The sequence below is a fragment of the Trifolium pratense genome, linkage group LG7 (genome assembly GCF_020283565.1).
Source record: "Trifolium pratense cultivar HEN17-A07 linkage group LG7, ARS_RC_1.1, whole genome shotgun sequence".
NCBI lineage: Eukaryota > Viridiplantae > Streptophyta > Magnoliopsida > Fabales > Fabaceae > Trifolium > Trifolium pratense.
In genome coordinates, this window is record NC_060065.1 from 40260801 (window position 1) to 40280067 (window position 19267).

The following is a 19267-nucleotide window of genomic DNA, read 5'->3' on the forward strand; positions in this document are numbered from 1 at the left end:
TATATAGTGATAATTTGATAATTAAAATTAAAATGATTTAATTAAAGATAATTAAAATTAAAATGATTTAATTAAAGGAGATGATGAAAAAGTTTTTTAATAGAGATTGTAAACTTTTCTTATAGAGTGCCATATCATCACAATGCTTGATTGTGAGCAACCCAACCTTCCTTTTACTAGTAAAAGATAAAAGATGTAGGACGAAAATGTATGAATATTATTATGTTTTAATAAAAAAAAGAAAATAAATGTTTTTATGTTGTTATTTGTTAATTTGAGAGTGTTAATAAAATGTATGATACTTTTTTTTTAGAAGTAAGAAGTTAGGTCAAACAACAATTTTTTTTTAAAAAATTATAATATTTGCTAAAAAAAAAATCAAACATATCTTTTAACCTTATTATAATAAAAAAAACTTTTAACCTATTTTTATTTAAAGTAAGATTTACCAAACAACTTTTATTTTAGTTTTAAAGCTATTACTTCTAGCTTTATAGTTAGAACTAGCGGGTCAGACAGGTACGAGAAACACCTTCCTGTTGTGTCTAACTTATGTATATAGTGAGTTTGTTAATAAATAATTTTTGCTGCTAAAAAAAAATGTCTTTTTTTTTGACGCAATGTGTCTTATGTTATGATGAGTTTGTTAATAAAAGATTTTTGTTGTTACTAAAAAAATAAGGGTATTGTTAATATTATAAAAAATCTACACCAAAACTAATGTATTTTCTTTAGTATAGAATAGATAACTTTTACGCCTAAAAAAAAGTTGGGCTAAACGGTATGTAACAAACTCTATGTGATTTTGAAGATGAAATAATGAAAGCGTTTGGATTAGTATTTGGAAATTGCGAGTTCCGGAGCGAGTCAGGTATTTTGTTTGGTTGATGAATCATACTAGTAATAGATTATTTGAGTAATTATTATTATAATAACAGCAAAATGGGAGCTGAAACATTATTGCATCTCATGCGTGATTGTCCGATAAAGGGTCTCAAACATGTGAGGCGTTTAACTTTTCGAGCTGTGGAGCTTCATATTGATTCATTAGTTGTTGTGAGGAACATTACTGATGATAACAGGAGCAGTAGCATTATTGGGAAATCTCTTGTGGAGCGAATCCGAAGACTGCTATAACTTGATTGAGAAGTGGTAGTTCGTCATTCTTGTCGTGAGGTAAATTTTTGTGCAAATGCTTTGACTAACCATGGGAGTGTTTTCTTTGTGGGGTGTCCTTCAAAGTTTAGTCACTTATTGATTGCTCATGTAATGAAGATTGCTACCATTTGTTTAGTTCGCTTATAATCTTTTTTCCGTTAGGCTTAGGCCATCTTCTTTATTAAAAAAAAATGTATTAATACTATGTGTTAATTTTTTTTTTATTTCGTTAAAAAGACGTTGAATAGATTCCAGGTAATTAAATTTTTTTTTACAAAAATATATTATTATCCATGGATATTTTAAAATATCTACAAATATTTCAAAATTTGTGATTTACCCGTTTTATAGATAGCCGTAAAGATATGAGACAAATTCATATTTATTTAACGGGTCAGACACGAATATCATATTATCTATCTTCATAAATATCCATTTATATCTTTGCCATAATATGTAAATAGATAATAAAAAACCTTATAACTACTTATTATACTTTTCGTGTTTTATAAAAATAACCATTTAATTGACAATAAAACACCCATTTAATTGCATCTTAATTGAATCATGAGAAATTATTTGAGCACAAAAAGAAAAAAATACATATTTAATTCATCTCATTATTTTAAAGATACAAATTATTTGATTCTTAATTCTTCTATTTGTTTTTTATGTTTGTGTCTAAATTTTATCAAAATGAAAATATTTTTTCAAATTATGTGACTTTGTGATCACATGAAACTTTCTCTCAAACCAATTTTTTTTTAATCAAATAACCTATAATGACTAGAATTTTAGCTAAAAATAAATAGTGTACTTGAATTATAACCCCGATTCTACATATTATTATGTTCAATGTCTCTACCAACTAAACTATACCACAAAACTCGTGAATCTATGCTCATATTTCATACTCCCTCCTACCATTATTATAAGTATATTTGACTTTTTTGGTATATTAAAATGTATTTAATCCATAATGACTAAATACATCAATTTTTTAATGTATAAAAAAAGTCAAATTTATTTATAATAGTGACCGAATTGAATATTCCATCCAACATTAATTATAAGCAAATTTTCAAATTTTAAATTCATTCAATAACTAAATTCATTCAATTATTGAATGAATCTAAAAAGTAAAAATTTGCCGGAGGAAATATATATTTTGCAGTTTGCACCAAAGGACAAAGGACACTTTCTCTATTTAGTGAGTCAATCGAAATTATTATTACCCTAAAATCAAATCCAAAGTGTATAAAAAGTGTAACGTCACGTGTACTTTGTACTCCAATAACTTGGTTTTATCCAAAGTCAGAATCCAAAGCACAAAATCCATGCAAATTCCGCTTGTCACCATTCAAATTTCAAACCCTCCAACGGTCAAATTTTCTCAGTAAGGCAAGTTTCCAAAATCAAATAAAACCCATTTCACAGCAAAATTTCCCCCTTTTTCATCATAATCATAACCTTCTTAAAAAGCAAAACACAACCCTTTATTTCATTTTATTTAATCATCATCATTATTATTATTTTTATTATTTCAGTTTTCAAAAGTTCAAACGGTTTGTGACTTTATTTTATCAATGGAAGATAATGAATGGAATCACTATGATCCTCTTCTTCTCACTGACGTTTCTTTTCAACAACAAAAAACCATTTCCACTAGTAAGACTCTTCAACTATTCATTCATAATTCATTTTTTTTTTTTGATACAAGCAATAAAAATTGAATTTTTATTTCAAAATTCTTAATTTGATGATTAAATTTGTGTACCCTTTTGCTTTAATTTCATCTAGGTGTTTCACAATTATCTCTTAGCTCTCTGAATTCAGCTATGGATGCAGATCCCCAATCTTGTGGTGGAAACCCTAGTTATGGTTAGGATGAAAAAAATTTAAAAAATTGAATCTTTTCTTGCTTTTGATGAACCCCATGTTCTTGATTTTGATGGGTTACCAAGATTTTTATGTTGTTGATGATGTAGGATTGTCTCGGGAAAATGAAAGCTTTGAAAGGAACAGTTTGCAATTTGATGACCCAATTGCGAAAAATTTAGTTGATGGTAATTTTTTTTTGAGATTTCTTGCACAATTCAAGAATTTTTTGATTGTATTTATGTGTGTTTGTGTGTCTGAAGATCTGATTTTGTTTCAGGACGATCGGTATTAGGGTTTTCAATGAATTCGCCGGATTTAGTGATCTGTGCTGGCTCACCAGATATTGCAGGAATGAGTTATTGTGATTCTCCTGAGATATCGAAGAGCAAAAATTGCTTCAATTTGGATACATCAATGGAACTTTCTCTTGAGAATGGAATCAATGCATCTGAAGTTGAAGTTTGCAATGTCCATAAGACTCCAACTGTTAAATTTTCCAATTTGTGTCAAACTATTGAACCGGAAGAAGAGTTACTATCACCTGAAGCCTCATTTGAGCTTCATCCGCCACCGATAACAAACGACGAGTCGCCTCGAGATTACTCGCTTAGTGAGTTTAATTCTTGATATCTCTAATTGTGAACAATGGTTTTGAAATTTGAACATAAGGTCTAAATATCGTGATGTTTCTGGTTATAGTCTAAATTATTACTTACCAACAAAATTTTCCGTTAAATTCAGGAGATAATGAAATGTTAGAAGATGCTAGAGTGTCTCAGGAGGAAGAATTGGAATGCTCAGAAGTATGGTTCTTTATACGAATAGAGTTAATTTTTCTTACTTAGTAGCAAAATGCTTATGATCACAATGATAAATTGATAACGTTGTAGGATGCTGAGGATATCGGGGTAGAAGAGAAGTTTCTGAAGCTGAAAAGAGATTTTGAGTGTCAGAGAAAAGAGCTGGCAGTAACTAGGAGGGAGTTGGGGGAGCTCAAGAGGGAGAATCAGCAGAAAAGTAGTGAATGTCAAGAAGCTTTGAAGTCCTTAAAAGAGCTTCAGAATGAGCTAATGCGCAAGTCGATGCACGTAGGATCTTTAGGTAAGCATTTACCTTTATGAAGTTAATACATAACCAATATACTTAAGAGTTTTTAATTTTGATATACCGTTAGTGTAAATGGTTTCATACTATCAACATATGTGTGACTTTAAAAGCTATTGTGATTAAAGGCAAACATTATTAATGATCTGAGAATTACGATTGATTGATTGTGTAAAATCTTTACACTAATAGTGTATATGAATTAAATCCATATAGTTAAGATATGTTAATTTAATATCCACCGATACTTTTGGCTTTGCAGCATTTGCTATTGAAGGGCAAGTGAAAGAGAAAAGCAAGTGGTTTATTTCACTAAGAGACTTGACGAGGAAATTGAAGGTACTGATATCCTAAAAATGTTGAATGTATGACAAGAAAATTTAAAAGGTAAAATTATAGTTATAATTTGGTAGTGAATTTCATTGTATAGATTATGAAAATGGAACACATGAAGCTATTAGAGGAAGCAGAAGCATACAAGAAATATGAAGCTGATATAAGTGAATTGGGACTCATCATCAAGTCTAAAAGTAAGTAGACATTGTTGCGTAATGAATCTCGGTTAGACCTCTTATTAGTATTGTTATTATATTATATATGTTGCAGTTATTATATTATTAAGCAGTTAAGGCAGTTATGTTATTTAGATGGTTACTGAATAAATCGGAAAGGGGAGAACCAAGACTCTAAAATGCACTTTCGTTTTTATAGTGAATGAACAACTAGCGTCACATGAAGATCTCAAGTCCAAATATATTGAAGGGGCTAAGGTTCAAAAAGAGCTTTACAATAAGGTATTGGAGTTGAGAGGAAACATAAGGGTCTTTTGCCGGTGTAGGCCGCTCAATGCTGAAGAGATAAAAGGAGGAGCCGCAATGGCCTTAGATTTTGATTCTGCTAGAGATGGTGAGCTTACTGTAATGTCAAATGGATCTCCAAAAAAGACTTTTAAGTTTGATGCTGTGTTTAGCCCTCAAGTTGAACAAGGTAATTAAGCATTTTAATGACATAAGTGTCAATTTAATTTGGTTCTAAATTGAAGTTAAATGCATATTTTGACAGATTTTCGTTTACTTTCTTTACAGCTGATATCTTTGTGGACACTGTACCATTTGCAACCTCGGTTTTAGATGGATACAATGTATGCATTTTTGCATACGGACAAACTGGTACAGGAAAAACCTTCACAATGGAGGGCACAGAAGACGCTCGTGGAGTTAATTTCAGGACTCTTGAGAAAATGTTTGATATAATCAAGGAAAGACAATCCCTCTATCGTTATGATGTTTCCGTAAGTGTCTTAGAAGTGTACAATGAGCAAATAAGAGATTTGCTGGTTTCAGGAAATCATCCAGGAATGTCTGGAAAAAGGTAAACTAACAAAACCATTCGGTTATTTTCATATCCTATTTTCAATGGAATATTTACGAGATTAGTTTGGACGCACCTGTCAGTGTAAAAATAATTTAGACCGTCAATTATCTTTACACTGTTGTTACATATATCAATTAAATACAATTTTTAAGGAAAACTATACTTTAGCTTATCTTATTGTTGCAGTTTTTCATAATAGTAACTAAATGTGGTTAATTGTAGATTGGAGATAAGGCAATCTGGTGATGGAATGCATATTCCGGGGTTGGTTGAGGCACATGTGAACAACATGAATGAAGTGTGGGAAGTCCTACAAACTGGTAGCAATGCAAGGGCCGTAAGCTCAACTAATGCGAACGAGCACAGTAGCCGATCTCACTGCATTCACTGTGTCATGGTTAAGGGAGAAAATCTGTTGAATGGAGAACACACTAGAAGCAAGTTATGGCTTGTGGACTTAGCAGGCAGTGAAAGAGTTGCAAAGACAGAAGTTCAAGGTGATAGATTGAAGGAGACACAGAATATTAATAGATCTCTTTCTGCACTTGGTGATGTCATTTCAGCTCTTGCAACTAAAAGTTCTCACATCCCTTTCAGGTTATTATCCATTTTATTTTTCAATCATAAATTTGGATTGGCTTATTTGAGCTTATCCCCTGACATAAGTACTTGTGAGACTGTCTGAGTGAACTTCTGGAATATCTTATGAGATTATTTTATCTTGGATAGCTTATGAGAATAACTTATAACTTATATGAAAACAATTTGACTTTATTTTATCTTTTGCCATAAAAATAGTTTATACGTAAAGCACTCATCGCTTAATTAAGTTGTTTATCCAAACAAACATTGATTCTATTGCTCTTCATTATGCAGGAACTCTAAGCTTACACACTTGTTACAAGACTCATTAGGTAAATATTTCTCCATTTGCTTAATTAAGTTCTATCTCTCTGCATGTATGCAAATGTGATTATAGAATTTGATGAACAAACTTGTTTTTTCTAGGAGGAGACTCAAAGACACTCATGTTTGTACAGATCAGTCCTAATGAAAACGATTTGGGCGAGACAATTTGCTCTCTAAACTTTGCTAGTAGAGTAAGGGGGATAGAATTGGGCCCTCCAAAAAAACAGTGGGACACTATTGAACTTCTGAAACATAAACAGATGGTATGATTATTGTAATATTTTGATTATCATGATTTTACGTCTTAACTGTGATATATAGTTTGTTTCATTGTATATTTGTTTTTCAATTTATGTTGACTCTTGATGTTTAGGCTGAGAAAACTAAACAAGAGCTAAAGCTGAAGGACTTTCAAATCAAGAAGATGGAGGAAACAATCCATGGCTTCGAGTCCAAAATGAAGGAAAAAGATCATAAAAACAAAGCTCTTCAAGATAAGGTATCAGATGAAGTCCCTATCTGGATAAACAACTTAATTAGACACTTTTTATATAAAATAAATTCAATGTTTTCATATAAGCTATAAGCTGTTTTCAAGTTATCCCGAAGAGCTTATAGACATGTCATAAGCTATTTTCAAAGCTCTTCCAAATTGTCCCATAAGTATTTATGTCAGTAGATAAACTCAAATAAACCAATCCAAACACTACAACTTATGATTGAGGGTGCTTTATCTTGTACATATTACAATTTTTATCCTCACAATTGTTTAACCTTGCAAACTTGAAGGTCAAGGAACTGGAATCGCAACTTATGATTGAGAGAAAGTTAGCGCGTCAACATGTAGACTCGAAGATAGCTGAGCAACATCAAATGAAGCATCAAGAAGAGCAAAACAATCCAATTTGGAGAGCAACACCACTTGCAAATAGACCATTAGCAACTCTCAAAAATTTTAATGATCCTGCTAAACCTTTAACCGAGAACAACATCTTAAAACCTTACAATATACCCTTTTCTACAATAGAAAGCTCCATCGAGTGTATTGATCACAATGAGAAAGAAAACAACCCCGACATGGCCGATATCAAATCACTACTTCCAAAGAAGACATCAAGAGCTTCATTATGCACAATGACACCGCGCGGTGTTCCTTCGACAGCTATTTCAAGGAGAAACTCTTTGATTCCACTCCCAAACTTAACACATTTTCAATCATCACCGTTCATACCAAAGTTAACAAACCAAGAAGTAAACGAGGAATCAGAAACCTTACAAGAGAGTCCTAAAGAAGTTAAAAGTGGTGTTAAGAAGATAGGTAGCATACTAAGAAGAAGCATACATAAGAAAGGACAAGTGAGGTCTCCATTACAACAACATATGAGAAAAGTTGGTGGTGTAAATGTAGGGATGGAGAAAGTGAGAGTTTCTATTGGAAGTAGAGGGAAATTGGCACAAAGAGGGGTGCAAGTTGGAAATGGGAGAAGAGGTGGGGGTGCAAAAGAGATTCAACAGAAGAATAGTCATAAGGACAAGGAAAGGGCATGGATATAAAAGATGAGTTGATCTAGATTTTTTTTTTTGCAATGTGTGGATAGATAACGTTGATTTGTGTGTTTTTAAGGTATGAAAAATGTATCATTTTTCATGTGAAATGGGACAATGGATTAATTTTTTTATTTTTATTTTTTAAAAACTTTTATGGGAGAATGGAGCAAGTCTCTTGTAAATTATGCATGGCGGTGTTTAGTTTTTCTATAATTTTAAATTGTGACAAGAAACACTCGGAAATCGGAATACAATGTGAGATTTGGATTTGACGCACACACGCCGTTCAATTTTGAATCAATGGTCTCGATCATTTTCAATTGATTTTGCTAGTAAGTAATATGAACCCTTCGATCTTTAATTAATGGCTGAGATGTGAAACAACTTGCAGGGAGAATGAAAGGGAGAATGAATTTGGGAGACAAATAAATGAGATAAATAAGGGAGAATGAATTTGGGAGACAAATAAATGAGATAAATAAGGGAAAATAAAGGAGATATTATTAGTCATCTCTTTCACATAATATATTTCCTCTTGCTATATATAAAGCAAACAATAACAACTAAAATAAAAACAAAAATCAACCAAGAGTGACAGATATAAACACCCTTCGTCATCAATAAAATAAAGAATATATTAATATATTAAAGTATGGCGGTCTATACTATTAATGGGTCTTCACCTTGGTCAAATTCCAATGACACAACACTACTCCTCTCTACTTTCTCACGCAATGTTAAGAAGTAAATTATCTTTATTTCCACCTCCTTTTACAAGTCATATGATTTTCCTATGCCATTATTATTATTATTATTGTTATTTTTATTTTTAGACACAAGTTAATTATTTAAGGGGAAAAATTTGGCAGGGGTGATCCAGTCCAGTGGCATTTGTAACGACCCGTTTTTCGTATTCGTATATTTTATTAAATGTTATTTTATTTATTAATTGGCTTTTATTATTTTAGTGAGCGACGAATAATTATTTAGCCGATCGTAAGTTATTAGGCGCGAGAACCTTGTTTTGGGCTTAATGGGGCGTGAGAGGCATGGGCCTAAGTCATTTGGGCTTGGTTCATGACTCATGAGAAGTAGTATAAGTAGCAAGTCCAACTTATGAATAGTCTCATAACTTCATTTCTTTGAGTTGAGTGAGTAGAAGCAAGTTAGAGCAAGAGCTAGGGTTTTGGCTAAGAGAAAGCTTGAGCAAGAGAAGGCTTGGATCATCACCAAACTTAAGGTAAGAGATTAGAATTCATGATTCTTGAGTGACAAGGAGGGGGGAGATTGTCTATGTCTCCGTTCCCGAACTCTCCCACTCAATTTCTTTTAGACTTTTGATTAAGCTTTTGTATGTGAGTATGATGTTCTTCATCATCACTTTGTATGTGTTAATCACTAGCTTGATTCCATGATGAATATGTATGTGTTTGGATCATTTTTGGAAAGTTTATGAAAGTTGCTTAAAACTCAAGTAATTGCCATGATTTTGATTATTAGAGGTATTTGGATGTTTGGAAGGGATGATTAATGTTCATTGATACCATATATGTTTAGAATGGCTGTTTATATGAATTTATAACATGTTTGGATGAATTTTTGAGTTGATTTAGTGTTAAACCGCCTTAGATAACTCAAGAACAGATTTTCTTTCTGGTGTAGTTCGCTTAGCGAATAGTAGTTCGCTACAGCGAATAAGCTCGCTACAAGCTCGCTACCTGTTCGCCATGTACCTGTAATCCTCTGATGTAGTTCGCTACAGCGAATTGAGATTCGCTTAGCGAATGAGTTCGCTACCTGTTCGCTTTGGATTCGCTCAGCGAACAGTACTGAACCTGCAACTTTTGTTGATGTTTCTAAGTGTGATTAGGCACTTGTATCATGGTTTAAGAGTATCCTTACATGATTGTTGATACATGTTGATACTGTTAATGCTTATTGTTAATCGTTATTTGAATGATAAACGTGTGTGCAATAAGTTGTAGCTTAAAGTGAGCAATGTATATGTTTTGGCATTAAATTGCAATGATAAGAGAATGATGTATGTTTTATGACATAAGTGTAAATGAAACCTTGTGTGTATAAAAATGAGTATGCAGATAATTATCATGTGAATAATTATGAATTGAGTGATAGGATATTGTGTTATCCTAATGTGTTAGATGTTGGAATTGTGTTTCCGCATCAGTGAATGAATAGCTTCGAGCTAGATAGCGTCATGTATTTGATGTGTTTAAAAGTAATCATGCATTCATGATTGTATGTGAACATTGGAAACTTGGGTTCCAATAACGAAAATGGATTATGTGTCCATAATGAAGCCGAGGATCGGATTAGATGAATCCATGAGTCCAGAGCTGCTATCCAACAGGATATAAAACTGTTTTGGCTTATCCAAGGGAGATAAGATGGTTCGGTAAGTTCCGACATATCCAGCATGATATAAAACTGTTCTTGGTCCACCGTTGGTGAGACATCTTGGTACCACATGCATTTAGTTATGTCTAGGGATGGCATGACAGTGAATTAATTGGCATTAGATACCTTAGGGTAAATGCGCATATATTTGATAAATGGTAAGTGACATTATCTGGTTGAACTGTGCTAAACTTTATTAATTGATAACTGTTTGGTGCGATGTTTTGACGTGAGTTAGAATATGTATGATGTAGTTCGAAAGTGTAAGGTCTTTCTTATGCTCGTATGATATGCGATTATGTTTTCTAACTCTCTGCTTTGTGTTATTTGCTGGACCTTTGGGGGTTCAGATATTCAGGCTGAGGATTGTGCCGACGTTTAGACTGCGGTATTAGCTGGGTGTTGAAGATACCTTTTGGTGAGGAGACTTAGCATAGATTACTCCTCTTAGTACTAGCTTTTGACTAGAGTTTGTAAATAGTGAATGCTCTGGTAATGTAACATCGAGTCGGGGTTACGCTTGGATTTCATCGTATATCGGTGTTACCTTTTGATATGCTAGTTCTTGTATAAGTGACATCCTTGGGGATGAATATGGCTTATGTATATATATATATGTATATATATGCATGCTTGGTTTGATGGGAATCCGCTGTTGCTTTTCATGTTAAATTTCATGATGCTCTGTGTGTATGCTTGTGTTTTAATTACCGCGTGGCACTCTGCCTTTACGCTTGTTAAAAAGTTTTTAAAATTACGTTTTTAAGGGTAGTTTGGGTTAGGGTGTTACAATAGTGGTATCAGAGCAGGTCGGTTCGTGTGAACCAATTAGGACTTTTCTTTTCCCCGTATGAGCATGTGTAGGGAACACTGTTAGTACTTTCTAACGTCTAGTTGTGATTCGTTCAGGAATCATGGCTGCTGCGAGGACGAATGCTCAGATTGCGGAGGCTTTGGCCGCACTCACCAACATTGTGGTTAGAGATCATCAACCTGGAAGAGAGGTAGAGATGAGGTTGGAAAGGTTCATGAAGCAGAAACCGCCAACATTTACCGGAGGTTACAACCCGGAAGGAGCTCACAAGTGGCTGGAGGAACTTGAGATAATTTTTGAAGCAATGGATTGTTCCGAGGAAGGGAAGACAACCCTTGGGACATATGTGTTGCGCGAGGAAGCGAATGTGTGGTGGAAGAATGCTAAGTTGAGGCTAGGGCCCGGTGGTATGGCTATACCATGGGCAATGTTTAAAAGAGAATTTTTGGTTAAGTATTTTCCTGTTGATGTGAAGAACAAGAAAGTGGTGGAATTCATGGAGTTGAAACAGGGGAATATGACGGTGGCTGACTATGCCGTCAAGTTTGAGACTTTGTGTGCGTTTAGCCCGCATTACAACACTATGGAAGCGGAGAACGACAAGTGTGTGAAGTTTGAAAGTGGTCTACGTCCAGACATTAAGCATATGATTGGATTTTCACAGATAAGGGATTTTGCGACCCTTGTGAACAAGAGTAGGATCTGTGATGAAGATGGTAGAGCTAAGGTGAACTACTACAAGGCTGCGAATGACCGAAAAGGGAAAGGACAAGAGCGCGGAAAACCTTATGATAACCGCGGTAGGGGTAATACAAGTGGTGGTAAGAAGCCGGTGAATGGAAGTTGTTACAACTGTGGAGAAAGGGGTCATATGTCTTATGATTGCCCTAAGAAAGGAGATAGGTGTAAGAATTGTGGAAAGCTGGGCCACAAGACCGAGGTTTGTAGGACAAAGGTGGTGTGTTTCAACTGTGGAGATGAAGGCCACAAGAGTATAACTTGTAAGAAGCCCAAGAAGGTGATGGGCAAGGTGTTTGCTTTGAGTGGAGAGGATGCTAGCCTTGAGGACAATCTCATTAGAGGTACGTGTTTCATCTATGACACTCCTTTAATTGCGATTATAGATACGGGAGCGACGCATTCTTTTATTTCTTTGGATTGTGCGAAGCGTCTTAGTATTCCTTTAACGGATATGATGGGTAGGATGGAAATAGAAACTCCTGCTAATGGTTCAGTGATTACTCGACAAGTATGTCGTAACTGCCCCGTAACCATTTTTGGTAGGCATTTTGGTATGGATTTAGTGTGTATTCCACTTAGTGGTATGGATGTAATTTTTGGTATGAATTGGTTAATCTTCAACCGAATTCATATCAACTGTCGTGAGAAGGCCGTTGTTTTTCCGAAGCCGGAGGAGAACTTGCATTTGATGAGCGGGAAGGAAGTATCGGAAGCGTTGAAAGAACATGCCGAGATGTTCATGATGTTTGCATCATTGAAACTCGAGGGAGGAGTTAAGATAGAAGAGTTACCGATCGTTTGTGAATTCCCAGATGTATTTCCAGATGATATATCTGACGTGCCTCCAAAGCGAGAGGTAGAGTTTTCTATCGACCTAGTACCTGGAACTAGTCCGATATCGATGGCGCCGTATCGAATGTCAGCGTCAGAGTTGAATGAGTTGAAGAAGCAACTTGAAGAGCTGCTTGAGAAGAGGTTTGTTCGACCGAGTGTTTCGCCATGGGGAGCGCCGGTATTGCTTGTAAAGAAGAAAGATGGAAGCATGAGACTATGTATAGACTATCGTCAGTTGAACAAAGTGACGATCAAGAATAAATATCCACTTCCGAGGATAGATGATTTGATGGATCAACTAGTTGGAGCTTGTGTGTTTAGTAAGATCGATTTGAGATCTGGATACCATCAGATTAGAGTAAAGACGGAAGACATACCTAAGACTGCATTTAGGACGAGGTATGGGCACTATGAGTATTCAGTTATGCCGTTTGGTGTGACTAATGCACCTGGAGTTTTCATGGAGTATATGAACCGAATTTTCCATTCATTTTTGGATAGATTCGTGGTGGTGTTCATTGACGACATTTTGATTTACTCAAAATCCGAGGAAGAGCACGAAGAGCACTTGAGGATTGTTTTGCAAGTCTTGAAGGAGAAGAAGTTGTATGCCAAGTTGTCGAAGTGTGAGTTTTGGATGAAAGAGGTGAGTTTCTTAGGGCATATAATTTCAAGTGGAGGAATCGCGGTAGATCCTGCGAAGGTTGACGCTGTGTCACAGTGGGGAACGCCGGAATCTGTTTCAGAGATTAGAAGTTTCCTTGGTTTGGCCGGTTATTATAGAAGATTCATCGAAGGCTTTTCGAAGTTGGCTTTACCGTTAACCAAGTTAACGAGGAAAGATCAAGCGTTTGTTTGGGATGGTATTTGTGAGAAGAGTTTCCAAGAGCTCAAGAGAAGATTGACTACTGCACCCGTGTTGATTTTACCTGATGCCAAAGAGTCGTTCGTCGTGTATTGCAATGCTTCGAAGTTAGGACTTGGCGGAGTGCTTATGCAAGGGGGTAATGTGGTAGCATATACTTCAAGGCAACTGAAGGTTCACGAGAGGAACTATCCAACGCATGATTTGGAGTTAGCCGCAGTGGTGTTTGCTTTGAAAGTGTGGAGACACTACTTGTATGGATCGAGGTTTGAAGTGTTTAGTGATCACAAGAGTCTGAGATACTTATTCGACCAGAAGGAGTTGAATATGAGGCAACGGAGATGGCTCGAATTCTTAAAGGACTACGATTTTGAATTGAGTTATCACCCTGGAAAAGCCAATGTAGTGGCCGATGCTTTAAGTAGGAAAACTTTGCATATGTCATCATTGATGGTGAGAGAGTTAGAGTTGATTGAAGAATTCCGAGACTTGAGTCTTGTGTGTGAGGTTACTTCTTCAAGTGTGAAGCTTGGAATGTTAAAGTTGACGAATCCTTTTCTCGAAGATATTAAAGAACGTCAGAAATCGGATAAGAAATTGATGGAGAAGTTGGTACTCATCAATGAAGGTAAGGAGACCAATATCAAGATTGATGAAAGTGGAGTCATGAGATTTCACGGAAGAGTTTGTGTACCGGATGTACCCGAATTGAAAAGAATGATCATGGAAGAAGGTCACAGAAGTGGTTTGAGTATTCATCCTGGAGTAACCAAGATGTATCAGGATTTGAGGAAGTTGTTTTGGTGGCCGGGAATGAAGAGGCAAATTTCTGAATTTGTTTATTCATGCTTGACTTGTCAGAAATCGAAAATTGAACATCAGAAGCCGTTTGGTTTGTTGCAACCAATGTTTATACCCGAATGGAAATGGGATAGCATTGCAATGGATTTTGTGGGAGGTTTACCGAAGACCAAGAAAGGTAACGAGGTGATTTGGGTAGTGGTAGATCGTTTGACGAAGTGTGCTCACTTCATTGCTATCAGGAAAGGTACTTTGGTGCCTAAGTTGGCCGAGATTTATGTGGAGCAGATTGTGAAGCTACATGGTATTCCAACAAGTATTATTTCGGATAGAGATCCGAGATTTACTTCTAGATTTTGGGAGAGCTTGCAAGAAGCTTTAGGAACGAAGTTGAGGTTGAGTTCAGCTTATCACCCTCAGACAGATGGTCAGTCGGAGAGGACGATACAATCCTTAGAGGATTTGTTGAGGGCTTGTGTTTTGGAGCAAAACGTGAGTTGGGATTCTTGTTTACCGTTGGTAGAGTTTACATACAACAACAGTTACCATTCTAGTATCGGAATGGCACCGTTTGAGGCTTTGTATGGGAGAAGGTGTAGGACACCTCTGTGTTGGTATGAAACTGGAGAAGGTGCAATTCTTGGACCAGAGATTGTACAAGAGACAACAGAGAAGATTCGGATGATTCGTGAGAAGATGAAAGCGTCTCAGAGTCGACAGAAGAGTTATCATGATAAGAGGAGGAAGGATATTGAATTCCAAGAGGGGGATCATGTATTCCTACGAGTTAAATCGACTACTGGAGTAGGACGTGCATTGAAGTCAAGGAAGTTGACATCGAGGTTTATTGGACCGTTTGAGATTTTGAAGCGAGTTGGGAAAGTTGCGTATAGGATTGCATTACCGCCATCATTGGCGAATTTGCACGATGTTTTTCATGTATCACAGTTGCGCAAGTATGTGTCTGATCCGACACACGTAATTGAATCGGACGATGTTCAAGTAAGGGATGACTTGACCATTGAGACTGTACCCTTGAGGATAGAAGGAAGAGAAGTGAAGAGGTTGAGAAACAAAGAGATTGCATCCGTGAAAGTCGTGTGGGGAGGACCGGCTGGTGAGAATGCAACGTGGGAGTTGGAAAGCAAGATGAGAGATTCTTATCCCGATCTGTTTCTAGGTAATTTCGAGGGCGAAATTCTTTTAAGGGGGGTAGGATTGTAACGACCCGTTTTTCGTATTCGTATATTTTATTAAATGTTATTTTATTTATTAATTGGCTTTTATTATTTTAGTGAGCGACGAATAATTATTTAGCCGATCGTAAGTTATTAGGCGCGAGAACCTTGTTTTGGGCTTAATGGGGCGTGAGAGGCATGGGCCTAAGTCATTTGGGCTTGGTTCATGACTCATGAGAAGTAGTATAAGTAGCAAGTCCAACTTATGAATAGTCTCATAACTTCATTTCTTTGAGTTGAGTGAGTAGAAGCAAGTTAGAGCAAGAGCTAGGGTTTTGGCTAAGAGAAAGCTTGAGCAAGAGAAGGCTTGGATCATCACCAAACTTAAGGTAAGAGATTAGAATTCATGATTCTTGAGTGACAAGGAGGGGGGAGATTGTCTATGTCTCCGTTCCCGAACTCTCCCACTCAATTTCTTTTAGACTTTTGATTAAGCTTTTGTATGTGAGTATGATGTTCTTCATCATCACTTTGTATGTGTTAATCACTAGCTTGATTCCATGATGAATATGTATGTGTTTGGATCATTTTTGGAAAGTTTATGAAAGTTGCTTAAAACTCAAGTAATTGCCATGATTTTGATTATTAGAGGTATTTGGATGTTTGGAAGGGATGATTAATGTTCATTGATACCATATATGTTTAGAATGGCTGTTTATATGAATTTATAACATGTTTGGATGAATTTTTGAGTTGATTTAGTGTTAAACCGCCTTAGATAACTCAAGAACAGATTTTCTTTCTGGTGTAGTTCGCTTAGCGAATAGTAGTTCGCTACAGCGAATAAGCTCGCTACAAGCTCGCTACCTGTTCGCCATGTACCTGTAATCCTCTGATGTAGTTCGCTACAGCGAATTGAGATTCGCTTAGCGAATGAGTTCGCTACCTGTTCGCTTTGGATTCGCTCAGCGAACAGTACTGAACCTGCAACTTTTGTTGATGTTTCTAAGTGTGATTAGGCACTTGTATCATGGTTTAAGAGTATCCTTACATGATTGTTGATACATGTTGATACTGTTAATGCTTATTGTTAATCGTTATTTGAATGATAAACGTGTGTGCAATAAGTTGTAGCTTAAAGTGAGCAATGTATATGTTTTGGCATTAAATTGCAATGATAAGAGAATGATGTATGTTTTATGACATAAGTGTAAATGAAACCTTGTGTGTATAAAAATGAGTATGCAGATAATTATCATGTGAATAATTATGAATTGAGTGATAGGATATTGTGTTATCCTAATGTGTTAGATGTTGGAATTGTGTTTCCGCATCAGTGAATGAATAGCTTCGAGCTAGATAGCGTCATGTATTTGATGTGTTTAAAAGTAATCATGCATTCATGATTGTATGTGAACATTGGAAACTTGGGTTCCAATAACGAAAATGGATTATGTGTCCATAATGAAGCCGAGGATCGGATTAGATGAATCCATGAGTCCAGAGCTGCTATCCAACAGGATATAAAACTGTTTTGGCTTATCCAAGGGAGATAAGATGGTTCGGTAAGTTCCGACATATCCAGCATGATATAAAACTGTTCTTGGTCCACCGTTGGTGAGACATCTTGGTACCACATGCATTTAGTTATGTCTAGGGATGGCATGACAGTGAATTAATTGGCATTAGATACCTTAGGGTAAATGCGCATATATTTGATAAATGGTAAGTGACATTATCTGGTTGAACTGTGCTAAACTTTATTAATTGATAACTGTTTGGTGCGATGTTTTGACGTGAGTTAGAATATGTATGATGTAGTTCGAAAGTGTAAGGTCTTTCTTATGCTCGTATGATATGCGATTATGTTTTCTAACTCTCTGCTTTGTGTTATTTGCTGGACCTTTGGGGGTTCAGATATTCAGGCTGAGGATTGTGCCGACGTTTAGACTGCGGTATTAGCTGGGTGTTGAAGATACCTTTTGGTGAGGAGACTTAGCATAGATTACTCCTCTTAGTACTAGCTTTTGACTAGAGTTTGTAAATAGTGAATGCTCTGGTAATGTAACATCGAGTCGGGGTTACGCTTGGATTTCATCGTATATCGGTGTTACCTTTTGATATGCTAGTTCTTGTATAAGTGACATCCTTGGGGATGAATATGGCTTATGTATATATATATATGTATATATATGCATGCTTGGTTTGATGGGAATCCGCTGTTGCTTTTCATGTTAAATTTCATGATGCTCTGTGTGTATGCTTGTGTTTTAATTACCGCGTGGCACTCTGCCTTTACGCTTGTTAAAAAGTTTTTAAAATTACGTTTTTAAGGGTAGTTTGGGTTAGGGTGTTACAGCATTCCGGCCATATTGGCAGAAGGTGAGAGATGAATGTACGGTAGAAATCAAATGTGACAAATGGATGAATTACCTTGGTGGTACAAACAAATTATGTTGGTATATGATGCCACAAATGAGGGATGCAATTTTGAGGCTCCACAATGTGGTCGGTAATGCTATCACAAAAGATAAGTTCTTAGCAAGGTTGTCAGACTCGAGAGTCTACTCAGACTCGAAAAGGGTCGTAGACTCGACTCGTAGACTCGATTCGTAGACTCGTACGAGTTTATGGAAACTTAAAAATGAGTTTAAAAAGCCTATAAGTTACTCATAAATGACATATATATATATATATATATATATATATATATATATATATATATATATATATATATATATATATATATATATAATGGAACACCAATTAACATAAAATTCAATTTTCAAATAAAAATTCAAATTTCAAACTCCAAACAAATTTGTCAACAAAAAAGCTTCATAATAAAACAAACAAAATAGCAAAGCTCCGGTGAATATATATATATATATATATATATATATATATATATATATATATATATATATATGATAATGGCTTCAAAGATCAAAAGCTCTGGTGACATCATCACCACCAATATAATCATCATCATTATCTTCACCATCATCATCAAACTCTGCCCTAGATAAAACACTTTCTTCGACACTAACCAAGGTTGGATTGCTTGAATTTCCACTTAATTCAACATTGTCGCCACCATTACATACATTGGTAATAATAACATCAGGTTCCTCAACATTGTTAGCAGTAACATCAACTTGCTCAACATTAACTTCAGTTTGCTCATTATTTTCTTCATTAAGGGTTTTCAATTTTTTTTTTTTTTATTTTGTGTTTTGGATGGGGATTTTTTAATAAAAAAAATTAAATCTTTTTTAGAAAGATTTATAGACTCGTAAACTCGCCATAAACTCGCGAGTTTATACGAGTCTATGCGAGTCTATTCGAATCTAATCGAGTTTATCAAAAATCGATTCTATGAGCGATTCAATTCGTTTTTGCTTCCAAGATACGTAAACTCGTACGAGTTTAAGAGTCTAATCACGAGTTTGACAACCATGGTTCTTAGTATTAGGCACAAGTTCTTCTCAACTCTACCAAGCTCTTCTATATGCACTCTCTCCTTCAGAATCCTCTCATCGTCCCATCAATGTTGTATGATAAAGATGAACCTTACATAGAGGTTGTGACCTTCCCAAACAACCCTACTGAGACTCTTCGTGTACTGGTAGTGAACTCTGG

The 19267-nt window shown here is 35.6% G+C and overlaps 1 protein-coding gene across 2 annotated transcripts; it reads left to right on the top strand.

Moving 5' to 3' along the window:
* Nucleotides 1-2558: 2558 nt before the first annotated feature.
* LOC123898993 (kinesin-like protein KIN-14Q) lies at nt 2559-8252 on the top strand. Of its 2 annotated transcripts, XM_045950048.1 has the most exons (15): nt 2617-2826; nt 2959-3039; nt 3147-3224; nt 3317-3649; nt 3781-3842; nt 3930-4140; nt 4406-4482; nt 4574-4673; nt 4855-5130; nt 5229-5514; nt 5740-6114; nt 6394-6431; nt 6526-6689; nt 6800-6925; nt 7216-8252. In XM_045950048.1, the coding sequence occupies exons 1-15, from the start codon at nt 2745-2747 to the stop codon at nt 7978-7980; spliced, it is 3054 nt and encodes a 1017-aa protein (XP_045806004.1). In that variant the 5' UTR covers nt 2617-2744; the 3' UTR covers nt 7981-8252. The 2 variants fall into 2 exon arrangements, with proteins under 2 accessions (XP_045806005.1, XP_045806004.1); XM_045950049.1 differs by lacking the exon at nt 2959-3039 and having other exon boundaries at nt 2559-2826.
* The last annotated feature ends 11015 nt before the right edge of the window (nt 8253-19267 follow it).